Source organism: Beta vulgaris, chromosome 7 (genome assembly GCF_026745355.1).
Source record: "Beta vulgaris subsp. vulgaris cultivar EL10 chromosome 7, EL10.2, whole genome shotgun sequence".
NCBI lineage: Eukaryota > Viridiplantae > Streptophyta > Magnoliopsida > Caryophyllales > Amaranthaceae > Beta > Beta vulgaris.
This window is the reverse complement of record NC_079208.1, coordinates 1,169,120-1,188,183: the sequence shown is the minus strand read 5'-3', so window position 1 is coordinate 1,188,183 and position 19,064 is coordinate 1,169,120. Positions and strand designations below refer to the sequence as shown.

General features: G+C 35.3%; 2 protein-coding genes across 3 annotated transcripts; both read left to right on the top strand.

Moving 5' to 3' along the window:
* The first annotated feature begins 1,101 nt into the window (after window positions 1–1,101).
* Window positions 1,102–5,668, top strand: LOC104898193 (GDSL esterase/lipase At1g31550). 2 transcript variants are annotated; one of them, XM_010685233.4, is made up of 5 exons: window positions 1,102–1,428; window positions 2,332–2,505; window positions 3,093–3,241; window positions 3,767–4,040; window positions 5,218–5,668. In XM_010685233.4, the coding sequence occupies exons 1-5, from the start codon at window positions 1,146–1,148 to the stop codon at window positions 5,478–5,480; spliced, it is 1,143 nt and encodes a 380-aa protein (XP_010683535.2). In that variant the 5' UTR covers window positions 1,102–1,145; the 3' UTR covers window positions 5,481–5,668. The 2 variants fall into 2 exon arrangements, with proteins under 2 accessions (XP_010683535.2, XP_019106248.2); XM_019250703.3 differs by lacking the exon at window positions 2,332–2,505.
* A 2,626-nt stretch (window positions 5,669–8,294) lies between these two features.
* LOC104898192 (acetylajmalan esterase) lies at window positions 8,295–13,160 on the top strand. The gene is made up of 5 exons (XM_057396269.1): window positions 8,295–8,601; window positions 9,123–9,356; window positions 9,437–9,585; window positions 10,545–10,818; window positions 12,573–13,160. The coding sequence occupies exons 1-5, from the start codon at window positions 8,295–8,297 to the stop codon at window positions 12,827–12,829; spliced, it is 1,221 nt and encodes a 406-aa protein (XP_057252252.1). The 3' UTR covers window positions 12,830–13,160.
* The last annotated feature ends 5,904 nt before the right edge of the window (window positions 13,161–19,064 follow it).

The window sequence follows — 19,064 nt, the reverse complement described above, 5'->3', positions numbered from 1 at the left end:
ACCATACCTTATGATGTGTTTATGAGAATTAAATATTTTAGTGGATTCGGAAACTAGAATTAGAAGAACTTTACAACGATAGGTGGTACGAGGAGAATTCTAGTCAACAAGTTATCCCTTTCGAAATAAGATCTACTTCTAGTCAAGAGCGAGTGGTTGATCGGAGATGGATGAATTCATAGCATATAAACATTGATTCCCAAACTATAGGTGGCAATTTCTCGTCTTGTTTTCTTCCCTGTCTTCAGTTTCCAGCTTGTTCTCTCGATTTGTTGAATAAGTTTTGTGAAGTTGGTGGGCAGTATTCATATGATAATTTCAATAGGTATTATGGAAATGTTAAAACTTCTAATGGAACGAAATTGACAAGAAGATGGAGGGAACTTATCATATGACATTAAAAACTAATAATCTGTCATAGACTCATAGTGTTTACTTTGTGTATGTGAGGTGGTGCTGTGCTATCAAGTTTGTTGCTTAATTGCCTTCACAATGTCTCTCATTTACAATGTTCCATGAACACTATTGTGTTAATTTTATTCCCTTTATTTCACGAAACTCAAATTTCACTCAATTCTCTTATCACCAACGCCTTTTGCATAATACTTAATAAATTACATGCCTTAGTTTTTCTTGAAATATACATCAGATGCGTGATAAATGATAATGATGATAATTTATGTCAAAATTCTCAAAAGTTGATGGATATCCTTGGACATATATTTAACTAAAATTATTAAAATTTTAAATATAATAAATTTGTGAGTAAATAGATGTGGCAAGCATGTCATTTGTTTCACTTAGGTCATAGATCAGGTCAAATTCAAGTGATGATTTTTGATTACATCTACCGATTTATAGGATTACAAGTCACTGGTCGGGATGCTTTCATCAATTTGTCTGTTCGGGTAAACTAACTTGAAATTTAACTTTAAATGAAAGAGTTAATATTTGAAATAGTGTAAATTTAATATCTAAATTGTATAAATCGTGCATCGCACGAGTACTATACTAGTATCAAACTAATACAAAATACTTTCATAATAAGTTTCTAACTATAATGATTTCCTTGGCCCTTATAAATTCAATCCCCCTTGTAAAATCACTAGTACACGAATCATTGCTCAATATCGACAAAAAGAAAAATGACACACTTCTTGTCTCACTTGCGCATGCTATGCCTTTTCTTCACATCATTATGTGCTCCTATTGTTACTCCACATAGTGTAGGAGCCTCCCTTAGAATCAAAGAAACACTAAATCAGGCAATGGAGTTTGAAGCCATCTACCAATTCGGTGATTCGCTTTCCGACACCGGTAACTACGTTCGAGAGCACGCAAGCTCCGCCTATAGTAGGCTCCCTTATGGCCAGACCTACTACCCCACGGGTCGTGCCTCCGATGGCCTTATAATGGTGGATTACTTTGGTACATTTCTTGAACTCACTACATTTCTCCTACTCTCCTTCATCTCTAATGTATTTACGTTTGATGGTTACGAGAAAAACATATTTTCGTAAAGGGTTTTTTCTTTTTTGATGTTTCATTGTTTGGTTTGTAAGGGGGTAAAACAATTTTCTTATAAAAAGTTGTACATATGAAAACCCAAGCTATTATATTGTCAGTAGAGGTGGGCATGGGACGGCCAGTACGTGGGTTGGCCCGGCCCAGCATGGTTTGGGCCGGCACGACACAGCCCGCTCAAGGCCAGGCTCGTTGTCCACTACATGGGCTGTGGGCCTTGCCACGGTCAAAAAAAATTATTTGAGGCTCATCCCGACACGAGCATGCCTATCTGGCGCGCGGGCCGAATGTCGCTTTTTCTTTGTTTTTTAGTATAAAATTGCCAAAAAACAAAAAATAACATAGAACACTAGTCAAGCCCAACGGCCTGGGCCATGCCGTGGGCAAAAACTGAAAATTTCAGGCCCGGCACGGTTTGCCATCCACGGGCTCAAGCCTAGCCTGCCAGTGCCCAATGCCCAATGCCCGTGAACCAAGCCCGTAAATTGGCCCGCCCGGCCCATGTCCAGGTATAGTTGTCATGATCCAAAATTTTGCTCTTGTTTAAAAGAAAACCACTACTATTAGCATAACATTGAATAACATGATAAAGGACCATTATAGATTTTTTTTTATCAAGCATATTAAGAATTAACCAATTTTGTATAAGTATTTTTACGTGTTAGACCAAATATGAGACTATTTCATCAAAAACTTTACATTTTTTTCTTCTTCATTATGATGGTTATTTGTTGTGTCTTTGTTACTTGATATATTGAGACAGATTGAGACCAACTAAACTTCTTCATTTCGAATTATGCATGGTAGCAACGTATTTCAATCTACCTCTACTAAACCCATATCTTGCCGATGGAAGCGACTTCACCCAAGGGGTTAATTTCGCCGTGGTAGGTGCAACTGCTAATGGTGGAGATTATTCCTTGGCAACGCAACTTAGTTGGTTTAGATGTCATCTCAACTCAACTTTTTCTGATCCAATGGGTAAGGTGCATATATGTCATTGAATCGATTAATCTTTAGTGCAATTTTTATCATACACCAGGGTGTATCTATGAGCATGGTACACTCAATACTATTTTCTGGCTCATTTAGTCATTTGAATCTCTCATAGTCTCACTCTGCTCATTTAGAGGTTCTATAGCAAAATATCGCATTGTGTGTACCATACACATAGTACACCCGAGTGTATGATGAATGCATATCTAAGATATCTTCTTAATTTTGTATCTTAGGCTTTTGGTTGATCGGGATGGAAATATTATTTGTAGAAATAACTTTCTATGAAAAATTTCCTAATATATTTGCAAAAGGCTAGTGTAATTTTGTTGATTTAAATTTATCTCCTTGCAAAAAAAGTTTAAGAGACGATAAAAATTGAAAATATACGAGAGATAATGATGAATCTGGGAGTATTAGAAAGAGGAAGGTAAAGAATAAGGAAATATGGCAATCTTTTATTTGAAAAGGAAAATGAATTCCGAGAAAATGTTTTTCTCTCAACCAAACACGATTGTAATGTAATTATCCAAGCACAGTTTTACAATCCCATTGTATTTGCATGATTGCAGCAATCAAAGAAAGACTCCAAAAGTCACTAGTGCTAATGGGAGAAATTGGAGGCAATGATTTCAATGGTCCTTTCTATCAAGGCAAATCAATACAAGAAGTGTGCAAGCTCATCCCTGGAGTTGTCAAAACCATCAAAGATGCAATTGAGGTGAGCCTAAAATCTACTTCCTTCATCTCATATTATTTTAAAAGAAAAAATTCAATCGATTACAAAATATAGTTTGAACATCTTTTTTTTTTTTTTTGCATGGTCATGCAAACTTTGTATTATTTCTTAATTATATTTTGCATTCTTTTTGGCTCCATTACTTTGAACATGAAATTGACAATACAAACACCAATATCTCATGTCACCTATGTTGCTCGGACTCTTCATTTCACCTCAAGTACTCGTGTCAGATCCTCAACATTAGGACATGGGTGGGGCACTTGGACACTTTGTTTTGGGCTAAAAAATAGAAAAATTTCCAAAAAAATAACTAAATCGGACACTTGGACACGTACCCGTGTCAGACATGGATACCGAGTCTGAGCAACATAGCATGTCACATCTACTTTTCAGTTATAAATACCAATCAATAACCTAACGACTTAATTTATAAAAAACTTTGTATCCTCCTATATGTTTCAACTAATTAATTAACTATGTTTGTTTTGCTTAATTATATTTCAGGAAGTGATTAGCTTTGGGGCTACTAATATTGTGGTGCCAGGGAATTTTCCTATCGGTTGTGTGCCACTTTATCTAGTTAAATTTGCAACTAATGATACCTCAAAATATGATGAACTTGAGTGTTTGAAAGACTACAATGATTTCTCAAAGTTCTACAATCAACAATTGTTACAAGCCATACAACAATTGCAACAAGTACACCCAGATGTGGCTATTGTCTATGCTGACTACTATTCTGCATTAATATCGGTCATTATTAATGCTCCACAGTTAGGTAATTAATTTTGACATGATCAACTTACATGCTCATATTGGATAATAATTGAAGAGTAGTTAATTAATTGGGAGTTCACCTTTCTTGAGAAACAAGTTAAAGCTATATATTCTACCTTAAAAACACATATTGATCTTGAACTGAATGAACATAAGTGCCAATTAAGGCTACCTAAGTTAATCCGCAACAACAATTATGTTTACTACTAGGCGGGTGAAAAAACAATTCTTGGTACTCGGTTTTGGATCTGGAACTAGTAAGAAACCACTCTGGATCTAAAACCGCATCTGGTGGTTTTGTTTTAATATACGACCAATGTAAAGGTGATCAACTTGGGCCCAGCCTGAGAATTAGTATGTTTTGAGAAACATTTCTCGGCCCACGTTTTGGGCTCGACCCGACATAGTTTTTGGGGGAAAAAAGTCGGGCCATGAGTAACCTAAATGCGGAATTTAAGGCTAAATTTTGGCTGGCCTGGAAAGCTCGCTTGCCCCAGCCCTAAATAGCGGGCTTTGGCGCATAAATTTTGGCACATTGCTTGGTCTGACCCGGCCCAAGGCTTTGGCCCGAAATGCGCCACTTTTTTGGCCAAAGTCCGACCATGCATCATCAGCTCTAAGCCAATGAAAAAAGGTTCGGGTTCTCAACTTTCCAAAATCGAGATCGGATTCCCGATCTTCATCACCCCTAGTTCTCACTTCTACTCTAGTGCAAGTGTGTAGAAGTACACCTATACATTATATTCTTGCAAGTTTCATATGGGCTTATATATATACATTCTCCGTTATTTATTAATTACTACATATAAGGAAGGGCGGGAGTGCACGTATTAAGAAATACTTCCTTCGTTTTCATGTACTTGCAAGTTGCAACACATGGGTCACCTGCCTCCCCCCTTGTTGCAAGGAATAAATAAGAACGGGGAAGTAGGAGAGAGATAGACATAGATTAAAAAAAAAGGGACTCATGTGATAAGGAGAGCGATATAGATAACATATTACCAAAGATGGATATGTAACAGTTAATATATATAGAACTTCTAAATAAAGGAAATATAACAATTAATAAAGAACGGAGAAAGTATAAACCTACTTAAAAATTGGAATACTAGATTTTTCAAAATAGTTATCCTCCCTTTTATTGGTCCAAATGAGATAACTTAATTTTATATGTACAGGTATTGAGCAAGATGGCACTAAAAAGGCTTGTTGTGGAGCTGGTAATAATCCTTATAATTATGGCACCAAAAGTTGTGGTAGTTCTGGAGCTTCAGTTTGTGAAGACCCTAGTAAAAGAATAAACTGGGATGGAGTGCATATGACTCAACAAGGAAACATATTTGTTGGAGAGTTTTTACTACAACAATTTGTACCTGCACTTCAAAAACATCTTCGTACACGTTTAAGAGAACCTAGAAACCTTAGAGATTATCTTAAGTAATGTGGAAGCATTTTAATATGGAAGAAAGGGTTCATCACTTACCAGCTCTTAGCACTTAGTATAATTTGCTATTTGCATTGGTTTTATATGATTGTTAAATCATCTTTAATATAATCGTTGTAATCTATGATATGATCAAAACATGATATTCGTTACATCCCAATATAATAATAAGCTTGTATTCCAGAGGAATAGGTACGAGAGGCGTTTCTAAAATAGTGTGAATTTCTTTTAATGACAAGGAGTAGGATCCTATCTCGACTTAATCTGGTCGGTTTTCTTGGTCTAGTATTTGCGAGCTAGATACTTGAGAGTAGGGAGGAAAAGATAGGGAGAATCCCTATCCTCAAGTACCGCATCAGTTGGAAGGCTTTGAAAGGTCACAAGGTGAATCTCCAACTAACTTGACGTAGGCAGATTGGCGGAAAAGTTTGAAAAGGATTTGCGACAAAAAGCCTAAACTGTTTTGCGGAAAATGGGCCGACAGAGTCCGATTGACTATTGTGATACCTTTTCGGTAGCGGAACGACCCAACAAACTTTTTTATATGGTTAACTAATCACTTTAGATGGTGATAAGAGGAGTAACTCCTAATCTTATAAAGTGGTTTATTCTCTCATCTTTCTTCAATGTGGGACACTCATAAGTGGGTTTTCAATGGGTTTCAACACACCCCCTCACTTGTGAGTGTCCTTAGAAATGCTCTGATACCATGTTAAATTTAGATTATTTGAAAATGGGCCTGGGTAACCCAATAAGGAGGAGGAGAGTTTGATGGCCCACTTACAAGCTAGGAGGTTCCATCGTAAAACCAATTGGTGATAGGAGGAGTAACTCCTAAACTTATAAAGTGGTTTATTCTCTCCTCTTTCTCCAATGTGGGACACTCATAAGTAGGTTTTTAATGGGTTTCAACAAGCTCTGGGTGAATTCTAGCTAATCAATAATGAATAAAAACGGCTTAAACATATTTATAATAAGGTAGATACTAGAAACACGAGCAAAAAACAAGAGACAACTTCCTAGCCGACCAACCCCCCCAAAACTATTGTTGCACTTCACAGCTTCACTTCATCGCCTTATTCTATCGTTGCTCTTTTAATGTTGCTTGTTGAAACGATCTTCCTTTCAATTTTCCTCAATGTTCTCAAGTTTCTACGTTTAATCTTATTATATATTCTTTTTGTAATTTATACAAATATATTAAAAGGCGTGCATAAGCAAGAAACAGTGCCACGTGGCGCTCTCCATAGGGAGTTTTAGTTCATGTGATCCATGTACAATAAAAAAATTTAGAAATTGCATAGTATAGGGTTTGATCTCGAGACCTCAAAGTACATATACTAAAGTCTTAACCACCAGACTAAATTGTATTTAGTGTTATTATTATAAAGTATTATATTAATAAATAAAATGTTTTCTTACTCGGGGCATAGTCCGAGCATAATAACTAGTTTTATACCAATAGTTGTCACATTATTATATAATGATTGCACATTTAATGCACCAATGGTCCTAAGTATAAACGTAACAAAAAACGATCTGACTCGAACGATCCGAGTTGAGACATGAAAATGGCAAGTCGAGACTTGAAATAATGACCCCAACCCACCACGCGAATTAGACTAACTAGATCCGTAGTGAATCAACTCGAATAATATATACTATCAACCATAATTTTTCACTATAATATGAACGGAAATTTAATTCTTTTTGTTATTCTAATACTCTATTATTTATTTTAATAATGTCTCCTATCTGTCATCTCTAATTATTAAGTAAGTTTTTTTGTTGTTTTTTTGTATTTTAATTATATATTTAATACAAATATTTACTTGACCTATAATAGGGGCTCGACCTGCTCTTTTTAGATCCGAACATGACCTGGCATATATATATATATATATATAATATATATATATAATATTAATTATATATATATATATATATATATATAATATCAAGCTCGATTCGAACCCGACACGAAAATCAGAATACCTAAAACTGAACATATTCGAATTGTCCCGACCCATATCCAATCCGAACAACCCGTTTACAACATATCGTAACCCATTGCTGATTGCCCCCTAAAGTTGTAATGAGAGGATATGTCATCAAATCTAATCACTCATTAATACTTTTGCTCACCCTAAATATATATTATGACTTATGAGACAGAATGGTAGTTCCGTATACATGGACCATGATAGGACTTCCACCCATAATTTTGAATCTTGCCAGCTATATGTTTTTTTGGCTATAGCTCGTTTGGCTTTTATTTTATTTTTGATGGACTCGTTTAGCTTAATTTATGTAATTATGTCAACAATTATGTATTGGGAGGATAATCATCTATTTAATTGAAGGTTTATACATCGATGCATTAAAAAATTCATGTGCATGCTTTGGATCTATCTAAACTTAAATCACACGCCAAAGAAGAAGAATAGCATGTGTGATTCTTACTTATTACCATCAAGTCAAACCACAAAATCAGAAAATTTAAGAAAGTAATCAAATCTTTGGAACTATATCATAAAAAAACTAAAAATATATATATATTTCATTAGATGGTTTCTTTCCAAAAATATTCAAAATGATTCTATTTACATGCTATAAAGGAAATATATATGAAGAAAACAAAATCAATGTCGTAAAATATTTCTTAATTAACAAATAAATCATGAAAATCCTAAAAGATGTTACATTTATACTTTCCAAAAATAATAAATTGGTTGTTGCCCCCTAAGAAATCACACCCCTTATAAATTCAGTAGTGCACAAGTCATTTACTCGATAGACAAACAAAAAAAAATGAGGCACTTGTTGTTTCACTTGTTCATGCACTACTTTTTACTCTCTACATTATCATGCACTAGTGCTACTACTAGTATTACTACCAATAGTCTAAGACCCTTCCTTAGAAACAAAGGCACATTAAATTTGCCTACACAATTTGAAGCTATCTACCAATTTGGAGACTCCCTTAACGACAATGGCAACTTCATTCGGCAGCTGCCCGGCGGGCCAAAGTCCGCGGTTGCGAGGCTTCCTTACGGCGAAACCTTAAAGCGGCCGACGGGGCGTGCCTCCGATGGCCTTATCATGGTTGATTATATTGGTATGTTTCAAGAACTCTCTACGTAATATTTCATGCTCTTGTTTTCCATTTGTTAAGTGAGTCTTAACATTTTGGCAATTTTGTTCTAGATATCACAATAGTGTTAAACATATTGGGTTCCGTGCTAATTATAAAATAATATTATTATTACAAGTACTTAAAAAGTAATCAACATTACAATAAGAAGATTTTTTTCTTTTTTGAAAAAAAAAATCAAATATTTTCATTATTTTTGGTAAAATCAAGTCCAGTACGAAGACATTCATAAGCTGATCGACCGTGATAATAAAAAGTAGTAAAAGAATACTCCTTGAGAAATAAGACGTGGCATGGACAGTTCTTCCATGATCTTGCTCATTTCCAAATTCCTAATACGGGTTTTGAACTATATAGTTCAATTCTCTACCATAATTGCACGTGATTCTTCTATGACTGGATAAAAAAAAGTTGATATCTAGGTATGTTTTTACCATTACTTATTTATACAAAGTAATTACTTTTTGAAATTTTTTGTACAATAGCAATGAACTTTCAACTACCACCATTGATACCTTATCTTGCCAATGGAAGTAACTTCACCCATGGAGTTAATTTCGCGGTGTTCGGCGCTACTGCTACTGGCGGAATAGGAGCCAATTCCTTGGCTTCACAACTTGATTGGTTTAAGTCTCACCTCAAAGCAACTTATTCTAGTCCAGCAGGTACTTACTCAATATTTGATCAATTGGTAGGTTTTCTTGGGGTTGTAACTTTGTAAACTTTGAAGTACATGTTTAGTGATATATCATTACGTAAGTTATATTGGCACAATTATATTGCATGGTTTAATTTGCAGCAATTAAAGAAAAACTCCAAAAGTCATTGGTGATGATGGGAGAAATTGGAGGAAATGACTTCAATGGTCCTTTTTATCAAGGCAAAACGATACCAGAGCTAACTCCACTCATCCCTATTGTTGTGCAAACCATCAAAGATGCAGTCGAGGTTAGTTAGAGCTAGACGTAACAAACAAGTTGTTCTTATTACGTTTGATTTGATTAGAATTAAATTTGGTTTAGTTCGTACTTGAGTAGTCAACTACTTAACGCTTTGGTTTAGGTCACATTCGAGTCCTTATATATTACCTCCGGTCTTTATTAGTTTACTCGTATTTTTTTTTTGAAATGTCCCTTATTAGTTTACCTATTTCTTTCGTTTCTAGTTTTGGAATGAGACCACTAACTTTTCATCACACATATATTCAGCTTTAAATTTAACCTAAAATAATAGTTTCTCTTTCCTTCTATGTCCCACACAACATTATTTCTCCTAAAACTGTGCAAAAGAAACGGATAAACTAATAAAGATCGGAAGAAGTACTTTATTTCCATTCATAAAAAATTGCAAGATACATTTTGATTTTCATACTATTTACATACTTCAGTTTGATAATATACTAATACAAGTATATAGTAACACAATGGTTATTATGCAAAATGTTATATGAATATATCATCTCAAAATATGAACTTTTTTTTATACTTATTGCCAACAAAAGGTTATCTAAATATATTAATAGTTTAAATTTCACAATGACACACATAAAAGTTTTTGCAACTTTTAAAAGAATAGAGAACTATTTAATTTTAGACGAAGAATTTAATCGATATTATTAGTCGTATAAATTTAACTGTCGGTTAGAGTTAGATGGCCCCAGTTCATATTAATTTCAGTTTGGCATGAAGGCAATACGAAATACAAAGAAGCAAGGAGAGGGGGATACGAACCTGTGACCTATCGTTCACAGCACCTCAATCTTAACCATTAATTAGGTCAAGACATCCTCGATGGTTAAAATGGATAATTTAGTTCAAACAATCAGCTTTCAAGAGAAAAGTTAGTTGTAAGTTAAATATTATGTGCATAATATTAACTTATGTTATTTGCTTATTTATATTTTGTAGGAAGTAATTAGCCTTGGAGCTAATAATATCGTGGTACCCGGGAACTTCCCTATAGGTTGCGTGCCACTTTATCTAGTTAATTTTGCCACCAACGATACCTCAAAGTATGATGAACTTCAATGCCTCAAAGACTACAATGATTTCTCGAAGTTGTACAATCAACAATTGATACAAGCTATTCAACAATTGCAACAAGAGCACCCAAACGTGGCCATTGTCTATGCAGACTACTATTCAGCACTCATATGGGTCATTACTAATTCTCCACAATTAGGTAATCTTATAATTAAATCTTTAATCAACATGCACATGATGCTTATTTATTATATTAGAATTTAACAACATGCATCGCTAAGTGGGATCCATCTTAAAATCAACGAGTAACATTGCAAATGGTGTATAAAAACACTTATCTGAAAGTTCAACGTAAAGTGTGAATTGTACAAGAAACAAATTTCATCACGTATACGACACTACACATATGTAATATACTTATATACATCCCTTTCCACTTTACAAATAAATTTCATAAAAAAACAACTTTAGTCTTAAACATCAATATCTAATTTAAATACAAATAATTAGTTTTAACAAGTAATAATGAGTAATCACATGGAGTACGAGATAAAAAGTAGTGAATAAGCAAAAATCAGGTTTATTGGCTAAAATCAATTCAATTTTGATAATAATATGACTTAAAGGTGAGTTTTCAGATTTTTATTTCTGAGGTTTACTATTTCATTATCTTTTTTTGGGGAGGTACTATTTCATTATCTCATAATAGAATAGTTAGGATTGTCTTGTGAAAGACTTGCTTATTCATGAGACGTGTAAATTATACTCCCTTCCTTTTTATTTATTATAGACATTTTGATTTTTGACATTAATCATTAACTATACTCTGATCATTTTTTTCATTGATTATACGTAATTAAGAAAAATATAATTATGTCAGATCTTTTAATTCGTCTTTCACGATATTAAAATTTTATAATTTCTAGCTATGTTAAATTAGAAAACACATGATAAGATATGTACGTTGACAAATATATCGAGTCAAAATATTCATTTTATACAAAACAGAGGGAATGCTAGTGTCAAACTAGTCGAAATAAGAGACATTTAACCCTTGAGCTAAACCCATGCCCAGCCCACAAATCTTGGAAACCAAAAAGGTGTTTAGCGACCTCTTAAATGGGCTGGGCTTATACATAAAATAAGTGGCAAGAGGTTCTATATATTCTAACTCGTAAATTGGGGTTGTTTTCACATAATTCTCTAGTGGTGTAAATAATTTTGTTCATATTGGCTATGGGAGTTTTCCCATACCATTAAATATACTATTACATATTCTCTTCGTCTCTTTTTAATCTAAACACTTTTATTTTTAATCTATTTCTTTTTAATCTACACGGTGTTGCTTTTTCTATTTTTGATAGCATGTCACATCTAGTTTCTCCTCTTTTTCCACCCATGTCATTCACTTTTTGGTATTTTAACCCACATTTTACTTTCTCTCTCTACCTTTTCAGTTTCCCTCTTATACTTTTGTACTTTCTCCTTGGTCCCCCCCCCAAAAAAGTGAAGTAAGTAATAAATTAGAAAGAAACGGGAGGGAGTAGTACTAAGGTTGAAGTGGTAGAGTAGTGGTATCGTTTCTCATCTCATATCCCCGAGGTCTAGAGATTAAACCTTATGGGACTTATTTGAGCAATTCCCCTTATTCCTCCCTCAAGTAAGCCCCCTTCATCTTACCTTAAAAGAAAATACTCATAAAAGTACTCCGGCTTCGTCAATACTTCTTGCATCCCATCTACGTTTCTATTAAAAAATAGAGAAAATTAATGTCTTTAAGTTTATAATTGAATTTTCTTTTCTTTATGGATTTTGAGAAACTAAATGCAATGATGTAGACGTAATATAATCCTAGATTTTTGTGCCAATTTTACAAGATTTTACTAACTAAACTAAATGACATCTACCCTCGTTGAAATTAAACAAATTATTGTTTTTTTTATTGTTGTGTAGGGATCGAGCCCGGTTGCGCCAAAAAGGCTTGTTGTGGAACTGGTTCAAATCCTTACAATTATGATGGTCACAAATTTTGCGGTAGTCCTGGAGTTTCAGTTTGTCCAGATCCTACTAAAAGAATCAGTTGGGATGGTGTTCATATGACTCAACAAGGAAACAAATGTGTTGCAAATCTGTTAGTAAAACAATTTGCACCAAAACTTCAAAAAAATCATGTTCATATACCTCGTAGAAAACCTATTAAGATAAATTAAACCTAAGAGATTATCTAAATTGATGTCGAAACCATTCAAAGAAGGTATATAGGGTTCTCACATAATAATTTGTTACTTAAAAGTTTTTAATCATACAATGGTTGAGTCTACATATGCTCAAAATTAATTTAACCTTCATAATGAAATGACAAAAGATGTTTTCCATTTCATTTGTTGCAACAAGGAGTACATTCTAAGCTTATACCTTGTTACAAAATACATATATACTTTTTTCATTTCACATTAGTTGAAATAATTTGACTTTTGCATTCTTTATATGCTAGTTTCAACATTTTATTTAACTTGTATAGTAATAGTATTATATATTGCTATTATCGCCATTTTAAATCCAAAGTCGCCCGATTATATCAAAGAGGATGACTTTTGGTCGCCCACAGGCTCGGCCATAAGCATGTGCATTATGGGCCTCGACAGAGGGCCTTGCAAAAATGATGGACTCCAGTTTAAATTTTGATACGTATAAATTTTTGAGGTAAATATTTGTAAAGTTGTGTGTCTCAATGGTTAAGGAGTTAGTGTGTGTTGAAATTCTTTTCGTCAATATGAAGTTAGGAGTTCGATCCTCCACAACCATTTACCGTTCTTCTATTTTCCTTTTTCAATATAGCTTTATTATTATGTAAGCTGCTACACTTTTACAATGGTTCTTCGGTTTTCCCCATCTTTATGTCTGTCCTAGTGGCTCCATTGATGAGAAATTAAAATTATCCAAAAAAAACTCAATGTCATTATATGTGGATTATGATTTTAACTACGTAGTGTTATAAAATAGTTCAAGTTCATCGACTAAGGCCTCATTTAATTATAGTCGTACAGAGCCTCCGTAATGAAGGGCTACGTAGTTGCCTTTCTTGAGTTAGAACCAAGAGGGATATCTGCAACCTTATCAAACGAGTATTAAAGAGGGCATCTAATACTGGATCATATATATATATATTATATTATATATATATATATATATTATATTATATATTATATATATATTAATATATATATATATATATATATATATATATAGGATCCGGTGAGAATAGGCTCCTATGTGAGAATATTTTTTTATGTGAGAATGAATTTCATCCGTAGGTTACCAAGAGAATCAAGAAAACGACATTGAGCAACTACACCTGCAAAACTATTAGAAAATATCATAGTGACCATGTATTATATCATAATAACCAATCTATCACATGTTTAAAGAAATTAGTCAAGAAAAAAAATACTTCATCCGTTTCAAAATAAGTGCAACACTTCTTGTTTTCACGTTTGCCAATGCATTATTTTAACCATTAATATCTTCAATTATCAATAAGTAAAAATTATAAAAAGTTGATATTAAAAAAATTCACTTTCATACGAATCTAACAAGATCCCACATGACTATGTTTTTTCTAAAATGTAAATCACCAAAGATAATTAAAGTTTAAATTGTGAATAGTAAACACTATGCAAATGTTGCACTTATTTAGAAACGGAGGAAGTATATATTATTTACTATTTCCATATCATGGTGACCCTCTGCTATATCATAGTAACCCTCTGTTGTATCATAGTAACCAACACAACCCTCTGCTATATATCATAGTGACCCTCTGCTATATCATAGTAACAAACACAACCCTCTGCTATATATTGTACAAGTGTGGGAATAATTGTGTGTTAACCTGTTGTAGGTTAACCTGGCATTCAATATATATAGTGTTTATAATACAGACCTATGACTATGAAAGTACCCTTCTACCCTTTACAATATAATATTATCCTTTTACATATAATATTATCCAATACATCCCCTCAATCTTTATGGGGTGAAACAACGGATAGATTGGTACGATGTTTAGTAAACAAGTCAGTAGATAGGCCTTTAGTAAAGATGTCTGCAACCTGAGACTGTGTAGGAACATGTCGAACAATAAGACCTCCCTTGGCAACCATTTCTCGAACAAAGTGATAGTCAACATCGATATGTTTGCTACGATCATGATGAACTGGATTAGCAGTGAGATAAGTAGCAGAGACATTGTCGCAATAGACAATCACAGGACGACGGAGAAAATGGCCAATGTCAGCAAGAAGTTGCTTGAGCCAAATAGTTTCTGCAGCTGTGTAGGCAACTGCCCTGTATTCAGCTTCAGTGGAGGATTTGGAGACAGTAGGTTGCTTTTTAGAACGCCAGGAAATTAAATTCTTCCCAAGAAAAACAGCATAGCCAGTAGTAGAACGCCGTGTGTCAGGACATCCTGCCCAATCTGCATCAGAATAGGCAATAATAATAGTAGGAGAGCTGCTGCTATATAAATACAACCCATAATCCAAAGTGCCCTGTAGATATCTGAAAATTCTTTTCACAGCATGAAGGTGAGTAGTACGAGGAGCATGCATAAACTGGGACACCATATTAACAGCATAAGCAATATCAGGACGAGTCATAGTTAAGTACTGCAATGCACCAACCATACTACGATAATCTGTGGGATCAGCAAGAAGTTCTCCATCAAGCAGAGACAATGTTACTCTAGAGACAACATGAGTGGTAACTGGTTTAACAGTATGCAGATGGAATTTACGAAGTAAATCAGAAACATACTTATGTTGTGATAAAAATAAACCAGAGGGAGTACGCACAACCTGTACACCTAAGAAATAATGAAGATCCCCTAAATCCTTCATAGCAAATTGAGAAGAAAGAACAGAGATGAATTTGGCAACAAGAGGAGGACTACTACCAGTAAGGACAATGTCATCAACATATAAGAGAAGAATAAGGAGATGACCATAATATTTGAGAGTGAACATAGAAGTGTCACAACTGCTGCACTTGAAACCGATAGATAAAAGGAAGTTGCTAAACCGGGAGAACCAGGTCCTAGGAGCCTGTTTCAAACCATAAATGGACTTCTGAGACGACAAATATGAGTAGGTTTAGATGGATGAATAAAACCCGGAGGTTGACGCATATAAACCTCTTCATTGAAGAAAACCATGAAGAAATGCATTTTTGACATCTAACTGACGAATAGACCATTTAAGAGAAAACTGCAATAGTAAGAACCAAGCGAACAGTAGTAGGTTTAACAACAGGACTAAAGGTTTCAAAGTAATCAATACCTGCCTGCTGATGATTGCCAAAAACAACAAGTCTGGCTTTGAACCGCTCCACAGAACCGTCAGAATGATATTTAATCTTGTAGACCCACTTACAACCAAGTAAGTTCTTATCATAGTTGCGAGGTACCAACTCCCATGTGTCATTTTTAATCAAAGCATTATATTCATCTAACATAGCTTGACGCCAACGTGAGTCTTTAGACGCTTGTTTAAAGTTATTAGGTTCAGACTCAGTTATATCAGTTTTTAAGTTCATGAATATTTTAGGCTTTGACACTCCAACTTTGAGACGCGTAACCATCGGATGATGGTTAGTGACGGACGACGAAGGAGGAGGGGTGACAGGGGTAGATGGACAAGTAGGGGAGGGCATGGGAGACACCGGACCAGAAGGCGAGGAATGAGGAGAGACCACGAGGGGCGACACGGGGGAAGGAACATCCGCTCGAGTCGAGCCAGCGGTGGCTGGCGTGCCATCAAGCGAGGCTCCAGGCGACGCAACAAGGCGCGCTGGAGTGGGCGAGGGTGCTGGGCTAGCTGGCGAGGCTGCTGGAGGGGACAGCCCAGCGAGCTGAGACGCAGCAGCAGACGTGGCATGCAGACCAACATGCGGGGGAGGAAAAGGAGCGGGCGTGGACGCAGGGAAGGCCACGCGAACCTCGGGCGAGGGGAAGGGAGCAGACGGGACAAAACTCGACTGAGGAGACACATTTGTGGGGGACCAGTCCCAAGTCAAAACTAAGGGTGAGGTATAGGGGACAGTAGAGACAGAACCAACTAAAGCACGATACGGAAACTTATGTTCATGAAAAAGAACATGACGACTAGTGTAGACTTTCTTGGTAGTAGGATCAAAACATCGATACCCTTTATATTCCAATGCATATCCAATAAAAACACAAGTTTTAGATTTAGGTTGCAGTTTGTGATTTTTAGAGTTCAGAAACAAAGGAAAGCATTCACATCCAAATGTTTTCAAAAATTGATAGGAAGGAGGACGATGAAATAATTTTTCAAAAGGTGAAACACCCCCTAAAACCGAGCTGGGTAATCTATTGATAGTGTAAGTGGCAGTATATGATGCATCAACCCAAAATTCCGCAGGAAAGTCAGAATGAATAATCATAGTACGAGCCATTTCAATGATATGACGATGTTTGCGTTCTGCAACACCGTTTTGAGCTGGAGTGTGGGGACAAGATTTTTGAAAAATAAACCATTGTCAGAAAAATGTTGAAGAAGAGGAGAATTGTCAAATTCCCTTCCTCCATCACTTTGAAATATTTTAATTTTGCAATTAAAAAGATTTTCAACCATCTTTTGAAACATAAGGAATTTTGAATAAGCTTCCGATTTTCGACGTAAAGGATAAATCCAGGAATAGCGCGAAAAATCATCAACAAACACAACATAATATCGAAATAATTGATTTGACAAAACAGGAGATTGCCAAAGATCACTATGAATTTTATATAAAGGATATGTAGAAATATGTTCAACAGAATCAAAAGGTAAACGATATATTTTTCCTAGCTTACATCCTACACAATCATCATGAAACTTAGAGGTACATGTGATGGATTTATTTGAACATAATTTTCCTATAATGCTAGAAGATGTATGACCCAGACGAGCATGCCACACGTCACCCGACTCCTTAGTGGCTAGGAAAGCAGGAACAAGGCTCAGGAGGGACAATGCTGGGCTGTAGAGGGTAGACACCTTGCTTACTGGTTCCCTGAAGCAGAACTTCCCCCGTTATCTGGTCCTTAACATAAACAGAATTTTTATCAAAACTCACAACACAATCATTTTCATGACACAACTTGTTAACTGATAATAAATTATGTTTTAAATTAGGGACATGACAGACAGATGATAAACGGAGGGGACGACTTGCAGTTTTTAAAGTTAAATTTCAGTACTTTTAATTGGGAGTAAGGTACCATTACCAACTACAACAGAACTAGACCCAGTATAAGGAGTTTTAATAGAAATTGTACCATCCTGAGGAGTCATGTGGGATGCAGCTCCCGAATCCGGGTACCAGACTGAGTCATTAGATCACCACCAACAGACAGTGCAGCTAAGGCTCGAGTGACACTTTCTGAGGAGAAAGGAACAAAGTTATGATTGAAACGCTGGGGACAGTAGGCAGCTTGGTGACCTGGAAACCAACACAAACCACATGTATCGGAAGTAGGGGTAGAGGTAACATTGTTACTATTCGATGAATTACTCCCTGCAGACGACAAATTATTAGTAATATAATCTAGGCAAGGCATACTATAGGATGACAAGTTAGAAAATTTACTTATACCATTTGAGCGTCCCCTTACCATTGTTGTTGTTTTTCCTCCAGGGCCACGATTATTTGTTCCACCATTCCAACCATTATTATTCCGAGCATTGTTGCCCCCATTATTATTACCACCTCTGTTTCTGTTATTCCTTCCCCGATTTCTCCCTCCAGATTATTCTGGGAGGAGGCAGGTGAACCGACCAGTAGATTTAACGGCAAGTAAGGCATGATGGGATGAGGAATCAGATGCATCCTTAGAAGATTTCAATCGTTGTTCATGCAGTAGCAACTTGGGACGCAAATCATCAAAAGTTATAGGGAAAGGATAATGCAGGAGGGTAGTAACTATATGATCGTACTCAGGATCACGATCTAAACCAAAAAGGGTATACTGCACTAAATCCTGGTTCGACACAGGACATTGAATAACAGCTAAGGAATCAGCAATCACCTTAATTCTCGTAAATACCATCCATTGTCTGGAATCAGTCTTTTTAATACGAGTTAACCTTCCCTTTAATTCCATAGATCGGGCCATACTAGCATGCATAAATCTAGTTTGCAATCTAGTCCAAATTTCTACAGAGGTAGATAAGTCATGAACATCCACAAAAACATCCCTAGATAAGGTGGCAAAAATCCAAGACTTTACTTGCTGATCAATACGCAAATATTCATAAAAACGAACATTGGGAACAGTATTACCAGAATCATCAAGAACAGTAGGAGAAGGAATAACAGCAGTACCATCAACAAAGCCAAGTAATTGATGGGAAAGAAGCAGACAAGTTATTTGCGTTTTCCATA